At 49.7% G+C, this 10,988-nt stretch overlaps 1 protein-coding gene across 1 annotated transcript; it reads right to left on the reverse strand.

The window, feature by feature from the left end:
• Positions 1-363: 363 nt before the first annotated feature.
• On the reverse strand, positions 364-10,973 carry Pdap1 (PDGFA associated protein 1). Its single transcript, XM_021162336.2, has 6 exons — positions 10,845-10,973; positions 7,652-7,743; positions 5,874-5,981; positions 3,639-3,760; positions 2,086-2,237; positions 364-1,079 (listed from the first exon to the last, which is right to left on the reverse strand). The coding sequence occupies exons 1-6, from the start codon at positions 10,855-10,857 to the stop codon at positions 1,021-1,023; spliced, it is 546 nt and encodes a 181-aa protein (XP_021017995.1). The 5' UTR covers positions 10,858-10,973; the 3' UTR covers positions 364-1,020.
• Positions 10,974-10,988: the final 15 nt, after the last annotated feature.

A 10,988-nucleotide genomic window follows, 5' to 3' on the forward strand; every position in this document is an offset into this window, starting at 1 on the left:
GGGCCGGGACAGGAGCCTTTCCCTGGGCCTGAATGTACAAGTAACTCACTGGCTAGCAGCAGGCCTGCTTCCTCCCTGTCACAGTGCCAAGGACTGCTGTGGTGAGCCCTGGGAGCCTTCGGGAACCTTCCTCCAGCAGAAGACCAGGCGGGCAGCTCAGCACGGCTCCAATCTGCTGTAGGTTCAGGACTGGCGCTCAGAAACCTCCCAGGTCTCTATTACGTCAAGGACATCTAGGCCCTGAACCTTACTTTGTGCAAAAGTCTGACAGTGTCTTCCAAGGTAGGTGTGTGCCCTAAACCCTGCTGGTACTGCCACGAGCAAAGATAGAGATAGCAGATAGAGAAACTGCCAAACAAGGAATTACGATGTTGTTGTTTAATCTGCCAAATATACAAGTTGAATTTGAGGAGCATGTCTTGTCTGGGTGACGCACAGTAACCAGAGGTTTCTTGAAATGATCAATGGGTAGGGTTAAAAATGGGCACTAGCCCAGACCAGGTGGGTGGGAAGGGGACAGAACAGAGAGGAGAGGCCTCATCGGTCGGAACTGGCCAGGCACAAATCTAGGACCTTTCACGGCACAGGCTCCCGGAGCCCCTCTGAGTGAGCACCCAGACAATCTGGGCTGGTTGTCATCAATTCCCACAGCAGCTGCCTGCTGGCACTCCCCTCCCCCGCTAGCGTGCAATCTACTGGACAAATGGAATCTCCTCACCCCACTTCCCAGGCACCCCCCACCCAACCAAGGTTCCAAATTCTAAAAACAGCAAAAACATTCAAATGGTTACGTATGAAATGCTGTCCTGCATCTTTCTGTCTCAAAGATAGCAGCTGCCCCTCCCCCAGCCCCCCATCCCCTGAACAATTTCTGTGCCAAGATGAAGAAGAGGCCCCAGGCCGTAGGGGCCCCTGGCCATAGGGGCTGCTGCAGCGGCGCCAGGGCACAGGGTGGGTGAGACATGGCAGAGGTCCTGGTGGCACGGCCCAGTTCCCCGGCATCTCCTCCCACAGGCCAGCTTACTTATTCAGGGAGAGCGACTGCATTCGTTTTCCTGACAAAGTTGCGTCATCTTTTGCTGAGGGATTGGAAGGGAAAGGTGGGGGTTAGAACACAGCAGACATACCTCCCACATCCTCTGAATCACAGGACTTCAAGACCTAGGCCTCAAAACATTCTGTGCACACAAGACTGTGCTAACACAGAGCCAAGGATCCAGGCTGCCACCCAAGGGAGAGAATTTCTGCTGAGGCCACAGGGCCAGCCATCCAGATGTTCCTGCTGTGCCCAACTGAGTGGCTGGCCATTTAGACCCACCCACAAGCCGTCTGGTGGCTACTGGGAACTTCTGAAAACCCTAGCAGAACTCTGCAATTCCAACCTCTCTCTTTGTATTCTGAAGTCTAAAGTCTCAAGTCAGCAACAATATCTAGCAACACATTGAGTCCTTTCTCGCTTGGGTTTGTGAAGCCAAATGAGTCAAGATTAAACAAGCTCAGGAGGGTGATATGGATGCCCTTGTGAGGTCTCAGTTCTAGGACCCAGTTTCCTCATAACTAGGTAAATGGGCAGGAGAGTAGGCTAAGGGTGCTCTCTCATGTCCACTCCTGCCACTTTCTTATGGAGGGTCTAAGGTAAAACACTCCCCTATACTAGACATATTCAGGCCTGTGAGACCCTGGATGCCCAGAGGGAGGGAGGGAGGGTAAGGAGTGGCTCACAGGCTGATGCCTAGTGTAAGTTTCTCTTACAGAGAGCTCCGAGCTACCTCAAGCGGCTGGGTGGAGTGGCAGCTCAGGCATAGCAACTTCTGGTTTTACAAGGCTCCAAGATCTGTTGGTCCTGAGGCCTTTTGCTGCCGGAGTCACTCAGTGACCGCTAAGCAGGACTCTGTTGATTCCAACCCTCATCTGACTCCATGATGGTGGACAGGAACATTTCTCCAGGGAGTGCAAGGCTTTACTGGCTGGCATGGGTGAGCAGGCAGCTGTCACTCCTCAACCTCTCCAACCTCACAGGCAGTTCAGGGTCCTGCCCAAAACCAGTCAGGGAACTGTTGCAGGGTCTGACGGGCTCAGACCTACCTTTCCTTTCTTCCTCTTTCTTTCTTGCTGCCTCCTCCCGCTGTTTCCGGATGATTGCCAGCCGGGCGAGATCAGCCTTGGCCTGCTCTGTCTTCCCAGCCAAATGCATCTTCATGTAGCGTTCTTTTGCTTTTTGCTTCTCTATTTCTTCTCTGTTTGGATAAAATGACATCAGTGTCATCACTGTTAGTGGAAGCACTCAGGTGCAAAGGAGGACACTAAGCTGAGGGGTGCTCTGATCCATGTGTTTCACTTAGTGAACACCCTCAAATAAGCAAGGAAAGGTGGCAAACCTGTGAGAACCCTGGCCCAAAAGGGGACAGTGCCTTCTTGCAGGGACCAGGTTGGTGCCTGAAGACTTCAGAGAGTTTGGTGGCTACAATGAGAATGTGGAACTTAACCCAAGAGCACTGTGTTCCAGAGACGACTGTACAGAAGAAACTGGACAGATGCTGGAAGAAACACCCTGACTTGAGAGCACCGAGACAGCACATTCTCACAGCACCTCAGGTGTCCTCCCAAGCAGGTGAGCCCCCAGTCAGGGTGAGAATAAAAGCAGGATTCTATGCAGAGTAGGAAGGGCCATCAGTTCCCCTGTGTGGTCTCACTAGGAGGACTGCCTACAATGTGATTAGAAAGCTCCGTACCTTTCTAATGTGCACTGATACCTTGGAGGAGCAGCATAAGGAGCCCAGAGCCCTGGCAGGGGCAGCAGAAGGGCTTTCTGGAGGCCTTCCTAGTGTATAAGGCTGGACAGTAAGAAGGAAAGCACAGGGACCTGCTTCAGGAAAATGGATGACAACTCAGCCACCAAGGGTTGGATGGGTAAACACTACACTCAGGTGACACTACACTCAGGTGACACTACACTCAGGTGACAAGACAAGACACCTTCTATGGAGGTGTAGAGATAACACTACTGACCAGCAGATCCTGTCTGGGATGTGTCAGATTGAGAAGTTTCTTATTCATGACTAAGCAAGGCTACTTCAAGGTTCTGTGGAGCCAAGAACCTTGAAGAACAACAAGTAGCAGAAAGTTGCAGGCTTTCATGGTCATCATTTCTGTTGGGCAAAGTAATGGGATCTTTTTGGTATTAGTGAGAACTTGAGGACCAAAGAAGACAGCAACTTATTCATGACTGCTCAGTAAAATGGCAGAACCTTGGAGATGGGGGTAGGTGGGGCATTAGAGCCCTTCTGCTCTGGATGGACAGCCCAGCTTGCTGGGTTTCTGGGGAAATTCACACACACACACACACACACACACACACACACACACACACCCCAAACCTAATGGAAAGGTACAGAAACAGAGTGTCCTCCACAGCCTCAGTGACACTCAAACCCCTTCTCTGTAGTTTTCAGGTATGCTCTTCATCCATGGTGGGACCTGAAAAGGGTAGCAGGCTAGAATCCTAGCAGCTTCTGCCCTATTGAAAGGCCAGGAGGGTGTTTCATCCCATAACTTCAATGATGAGGCTGTAGGTGTGGCTGGGAGGCAGAGTGCCTGCTTTGGGGCCCTGGTCTGTGTTCTAAGGTTGCAGATGTTACCTTTCTCTCCTGGAAAGCTCCTTCGGCCCGTCCAGATCCAGCTGCGTGACCTTCTTAGTTGTCTGTGCCACCCGGTTGGGGTTCTCAATGTCAATGAGCCCTTCCACACCTTTTCGCTTTTGCTAGGACAGAACGGGAAGGACTGTTACAGAAGGCTAGGTCTGGTGGGTGGGTGGGGGGAGGCCAAGCCACTGACAGCCCATCAGGATGGGGACACCACTTTGGAATATCTCAACAGTCTTGGAGGGGCAAAGAAAACGAATGTGTACAATGACAACCTGTGTCAGAGCCCAGGAGATTGGCAGCTCAAGGTCAACGGAGAGTACTGCCCCATTCACTCTCAGTCTCCAGAGCAGCTTCCCATGGAATCCTAAGCCTGATTTTTCTCAAGAGTAACCACATGGTGGGTTCCCAGAGTAGGGTGAGCCATGGTGTTGCAATTCCCACACATCTCAGCTTTGAGTAGGGAAGAAGAGACTTAAGAAGCTAAACCATCGGGCTGGAAAGATGGCTCAGCGGTTAAGAGCACTGGCTGCTCTTTCAAAGGTCCTGAGTTCAATTCCCAGCAACCACATGGTGGCTCACAACCATCCGTAATGGGATCCGATGCCCTCTTCTGGTGTGTCTGAAGACAGCTACACTGTACTTACATATATAAAATAAATAAGTCTTTAAAAAAAAAAGTTAAAAAGTTAAAGAAGCTAAACCATCTTGTCTGGTCTTAACGGGAAGAGGATGTGCCCAGTTCTGTAGTGACCTGATGTGCAAGGGTAGGTTGGTCCCCATGGGGAGCCTTCCACTTCTCTGAGCAGAAAGAGAAGGGGAAAGGGGGAGGAAGAGCTTATGTGTGTGTGTAAAACTGGGAGGCGGCGGCGGGGGTTGGGAGTGGGAAGACTGTGATCAGGAGGTAAGTGAATAAATAATTTAATGGGAAAGAAAAAAAAAGAAGCTGAGCCCTCTCAATCTTATCTGGGTAGGCCGGAGAAGAAATCAAAACACAGCCCTAAGGCAGCTCAGAAAGGAGCTTTGCTGACTGACGTGACCACAGGTTCCAACTTAACCACCTCTTTCTACAGCAGGCAAACTAGACCTGCCCTCACCCAACCTCATCTTTCCTTCCCTCATGCCCAAAACATGGCTGGAGTCTATCCACTCTTCTACCCTGCTACTGCCAATCACTGACGAGCAAGCCCTGGATGCCTTCTCCTGACTACCATAGCATCTGAGCATCTGTTCCAGAAAGCCACAATCAGTGATGGGACGACAGGATGGATAGCTAGGGTACAGGCACATGATTCCTGCAGCTTGTCAGACTACACACATCACAGCATGCTATACATCACCCCCTCCATGATAAGTACATTGTAAAACATAAAATAAGGAGCAAACCTGGTTATCTTTCTCCTACTTTCAAGGTCTCCAGTTGCCCCTGCCTAGTCCCTAATGTAGTGAAGCCAACAGTCTTCTGTAACTACAGAGGGGCCCCGATCTCTCTCTTCGTTCATCTGGCACCATTTGCCCAACAGCCCCCACTTTCTGTTCTTCAAACATGCAGAGCCTTTCCCACCTGGGGCCTTTGCACTTTGCCTGTCTGGTTGCCTCAACTGTTCTCCCTAACATTTGTTGTTTGGTTGGTTGGTTTTGTGTTAAACATGGCTGGCTCCAACCTTGGCTTAAGCCACCTCATTAGCACAGTGCTAGTCCAAGTATCCTCTCCTCTACTAGTCTGAGTCATAGCACTTTTCACAGTTTGAATTTCCACTGTTCCTTTACTTCATTTTCACCGTATGTTCCCATCAGATCCCGAGTCCTAAAGAGCAAGGGCTTTTGGTAATTAATGGTAGGCATGAGACAGAACACCAGTTAGTTCATCAACTAATTCAAGGCCAAGTTAGGATACATGAGCCTCTAACTCCCAGTGACAGTAAGTGGGTAAAGAACTTGTCTTGCAAACCTGATTTCCTGGGTTTGATCCCTGGGACTCACAGCAGTGGAAGGAGAGAACCCACTCCACACAGCTGTTTTTGGACTTCATATGCTACCATGGTATGCATCTAACCCCTCTGATTAAAACCGAGGTTGGCGGTACATGCTCATAAATCAGTACTTTTGGAGGGGGAGGCAGAACTGTCAGGAGGTCGCAGTAGCCTAGGTTATATAGGACCCTGCCTTAAAAGCCCAGACACACATTTATCTGCCCAGTGAATGAGTGTGGCCTGCAGTCTACAGACTCACCTGGTAGTCATCATCTTCATCTTCACTCTCATCTGAGTCTAGAGACTTCTTTTCCTTTTTTGGGTCACCTGAAGCCCCATCTCCACCTTCTTCTTGTTCATCTTCTTCCTGTTTCAGAAATGGACAACCTGCAGAATCAAAAATGCAAAACAGACCCCCAAGAATATAACACCCACAGCCACCCTCTGATTGTGGACCTTCACATTAAGCCTCTGGAAGGCTCAAGCCTAGTATGACAAAGGTCCTAAAAAGTGACCACTCAGCATCATAGAGCAGAGGTCAAAGGTCCTGATACAGCCATAAAAGACTCTCTGATCCTTGATAGCCACCTTGCTCAGCTCAGAAAGAAGCTCATCTCACTGGATCACAAAGACCCAGGTGTGGAGCTAAAAACTGCACCTGCCGGGTACCCGCTACCAACAGTTGCCAAAGTAACTTTCCTGGTCATGCCTTGTTTGTATGCTCCCATGGTCACACCTGTCCACATATGGCCTTTTGGCACCAAATGCCCAAGACCACACCTTGGCGGCTACCAGCCTCTACATTTCTGTCTCACAAAAAAAAAAAAAAAAAAAAAAAAAAAAAAAAAAAAAAAAACAAAAAACACTAGAAAGAGTCAACATACCTATAATTTGGTTTTTTTGTTTGTTTTTTGAGCCAGGGTTTCTCTGTGTAGCCCTGGTTGTCCTGGTCACTCTGTAGACCAGGCTGGCCTCGAACTCAGAAATTCACCTGCCTCTGCCTCCCAAGTGCTGGGATTAAAGGCATGCGCCACCACGCCTGGAAACATACCTATAAGTATAATCTCAGCACATGGAAGGCTGATGCAGGAGGATTGCCAAGAGTTCAAACTAGCCTCAGCTACACATAGTCTGTTCCAAAAAAAAAAAACAAAGTAAGAAAGCCCAATAAAAACTTATATCCAGGGGTTGGGGATTTAGCTCAGTGGTAGAGCGCTTGCCTAGCAAGCGCAAGGCCCTGGTTCAGTCCTCAGCTCTGGAAACAAACAAAAAAACCCTTATATCCACCCGGGCAGTGGTGACAAACACCTTTAATCCCAGCACTTGGGAGGCAGAAGCAGGCAGATTTCTGAGTTCGAGGCCAACATGGTCTACAGAGTGAGTTCCAGGACAGCCAGGGCTACTCAGAGAAACCTTGTCTCGAAAAACTCCAAGGTTCCATGCCAGGAACTCTACAAATTCAAATTCTCAAAACTCCCAGAATCCCAGCTAGAGATGGCTTCTCCCCTTCTCAGGGATCCTGGGAGAGGGGCTGTCTGCTTCCTTAAGCCCTTAATTCAGGTGTGGATATTCACTGTTGCAGAGGATGCAGTTAAGAGTAGACTGGACAGGGTATCCTAGCACAGAGGAACTGGAGGAGCTAGGGCAGGCAGCACTAGTATGTCACAGAAGAGGTGACGCTGAACAGAGCCAATAGCAACACACAGGACAGTGGGGGTACAGGAAGGCAGGCTGTATGTTGTATAGAGTCTAGCAGCTAGCCTTGTGTGGGGGGAGCTGCAGGGAATTGATAGGAGCTGTAGATGGACAGCAGCTGGTAGGGAGAGGGCCTCTAGAAGGCAGGCAAACAGGACCACGAGTGGAGACCACCTTTCTGTGACTGTGACTGGCTGCTCCAGGGCTCACACCTGCCATCTGGTGTCCTTCCCACCCTCATGTGTGACGTCTCTTGGAGAACAGTAGTCCTTTCCTGTTCTCCCTAAAAGCCAGAAGCAAGGCAACATACTGGACCACTGGAGCAGACAGACATGTACTCACGTTGGCCTTCTGCTTCTCAGCCTGTAGCTGGGCATCGATCTCCTCCGGGCTTGTATACTGCCTCACTCGGCCTTTGTGGCCTCCCTTTCTACCTGCACAAAGATCAGTAGTTTAGGAAGGTGAGAGAGAAGTCAGCCTTCACTACACAGACCCCCAAAAGGCTGTCCTGTTCAGCCCAAGGGAACCTCACCTACCTTCACCAAGTACCACCCAAACCTACAGTGATCTCAAAGAACAAAAGCAGCGGCTTAAGACACCGGATGCACAGATTGCCAGATGTAGGTTCCTAAGAACAAGACCTAAGGTGAGGAGAGGGAGATACAGTCTGACTGAATCCTGTTTTCTTAAAATCCAAACACAGCTGGGCATCTTTAATTCCAGCATTTGAGACCAGAGGCTGGCAAGATCTGGATCTCTTGAGTCCCAGGCCAGCCTGGTCTACCTAGGGAGTCGTGTTCTAAAGAGCAAAGGCACAGCACAAGATCCCCTGCTGCTCTGTACCACAGACGAGGAGCCTTAATGTCAAACACTGTGCAAAAGAGGAAGAATTCTCAAGTCTAAAGCTCTGGGTTCCAATCTGAGTTGTATCATTTCCTACATCTGTGTCTCTGTGTGCCTTCCCAGAGCCTGTTTCCTTTTCCCCCACAAGGCTGCCATGGAAGTAGGGTGGACACCATTGGTAAAGCAACCAGAATGTTGCCTGGCATTGGAGAAGCAACACACAGCGTCTGTTAACCTGTTAACGCTAACACACTGGTTGGCAGTAAAACCTAAGTCTGCATGGCTCCTGAGCACACGACTGCCAGTGGCATCAGGAGAATGACATACTCCATGCTTATCTTGGTGATACATCGACTAACAGAAACTCTGTATTCAGAATTAAACTAGCAAATAGGGCTGGAGAAACGGCTCAGCAGTTAGGAACGTTTGCTGTTCTTTCAGATAGCCCTAGTTGGTTCCCAGCACCTACAGGGCAGCTCAAAATCACGCCAGTTCCTGGGTGATCTAAAGCCCTCTCCCGACCTCTGTGGGCTCTGCAAGCATGGTACACTTGTACACACATGGACAAAAGACAAAACACACATACAAATCTCCCATAAAACAATTAAACTGAGCTGGGCGTGGTGGCGCACGCCTTTAATCCCAGCACTTGGGAGGCAGAGGCAGGCGGATTTCTGAGTTCGAGGCCAGCCTGGTCTACAAAGTGAGTTCCAGGACAGCCAGGGCCATACAGAGAAACCCTGTCTCAAAAAAAAAAAAAAAAAAAAAAAGCAAAAACAATTAAACTGGCAAAATTAAAGACAGAGTCAACAGCAGTCTAACATTGATCAGGACTGTCAAGAGACAATTCAGCTAAGAGACAATTCAGCTACGAGGATCAGTGCCATACCCTCATGTGCTAGCCAGAAGACTAGACCAATTCCTGCTAAAGCTAGTCTCATAGCTGGGTTGCAAGCCTTTGGCATCTCGATGCAGGTTTGACTGTGGCCTCTATTGCCAAATAGGCCCTTTCTTGATTTCTGCAGACCCCTTGCTGTGAGTAGAGAATCTATGATTAGACAGCTAGAACTGTTCCAAGCTCCGGAGACCACTGCAGAGACACAGTGACTTCCTAGACAGCAGCTGCAGAGCTGTAATTGAGCTGCCAACAGCCTACACCACCCATTTTTAATGACTACCTGAGTTCCCAGGGGTGTATCTAGGTATGCTCATGAAAGGCCTATTGTGAGATATCAAGCTTTACCATTAAAAACAAAACAAAAAACCAACCAAACAACAACAAAAAAAGCAACACCCTTTCATGATCTTTGGTTTACAGAGGCTCTTTCAAGATGCTTTAAAAAAATAATTCACAGTATACTGAAAACAGAATTGGTCCTTTGCTCCTGGGGGATTTTTTTAAATAGTTTTTATCACTGTTTTCTCATGTTAGCCCAAGAAAGGAAACAAGCTTTGTTTGTCTGCCTGCAAAGCTTCCCAGAAGTCAAGATTAAGTCCATTAGCCATGATTTCATATTCAAGACTGTCGAACTGTAATTCCCAACCTTGGAGTCAGGAGCTGAAAAAAGTTCCTTTGCCTTTTAAAGATGAGACTGAGGAACAAAGACAGTGCTCTTCTAGACGCAGGATAAATCAGCAGAGAACTAGATTTAGACGCACTTGGCCCTGTAAAGCCTAATATCTGAATATTGACAGGAAGCAATTTAAGCTTGAAAATCTCCAGGCAGATGTTCCTGTGGGCTCACTGCATTAACTGGCTTAACACGTGAGCTGCCAACATTTACTGAACATCTGTTCTGTGCTGGGAGCTAGCCAGGCCCTTAGAGCGATTTTTTCTGCCACCGTATAACTCCTGTCCGCCTGTCTCCTACTCATCAAACTAAGTCTTATTAATACCCCTGTAGTTCAGATGAAGAAAACGAACTGGAAAAGTTTTGTTTGAGGCCACAGACTTAAGATGTGATATATCTGCTATTCAAAGCCTGAAAACAACGTACGATGGGAAACACTTGTTTTCTTGGTCTCTACCCACAGTAATAGCTGGACATTTAGGGGCTGCGGGGCACTGGGCTGAGTACGTGGGCTACCTAGTTCATGCCTCTCTCACAACAAGAGGAAAATATAATCTATGTCCCCCACCCCACCCCCTTTTTGGGAAACGACAAAACCGAGACACAAAGAAGTTAGGCGACTGGCTCAGAAGCACATCCTGAATGGCTACGGTGTAAGGAGGGAATCAGAGCCAGGTCCCACATCATCAAGTCAAGGTCTTATTATGAGGCAGGCGTGGCTCCTCAAAAGCCACATTTTATGCTCCAGGCAGCCAGGCACCGCACTAGCGCGGGACGCGGTGACTCAAGTCTCCGGCCAACCAAATGGGAGGACAAACTTCTGATGCTCCCGAGGCTTGGCCGAGACTCCTGGGTCCCGCTCTCCTCCGGGACAAGGACCCAGCACCCGTGAGTCTCCTCAAAAATCCCCGACGGAGAGGCCCTCAACCACTGTGGTCCTCGGCTTCCCAAGCAGGACAATTGAGCGTCGAGGCCCACGCATGGCTGGGAGGCGACGGGGATGGCCTCCTTCGGCGCGGATCTCTTAGAGGCCCCAGACCCGCGGGCTGAGGGGACCGCGGCAGCCCGCCTACGGCCGCCACTAGAGAAGCCACGCGAACCACGCGCGCCCACCCCCTCACCTCCTTTAGGCATCTCGGCTCCGGCGGCTGCAGCAGCGGCGGCGGCGGCGCCTCGAACTGACACCGGAACCGGAAATTCCTTGGAATCGACTTCTTCCGCCCGGCTTGGTTCCCTCTCCGCGCGCCACTGACGCCGCCACCGCC

Source organism: Mus caroli, chromosome 5 (assembly GCF_900094665.2).
Source record: "Mus caroli chromosome 5, CAROLI_EIJ_v1.1, whole genome shotgun sequence".
Taxonomy (NCBI): domain Eukaryota; kingdom Metazoa; phylum Chordata; class Mammalia; order Rodentia; family Muridae; genus Mus; species Mus caroli.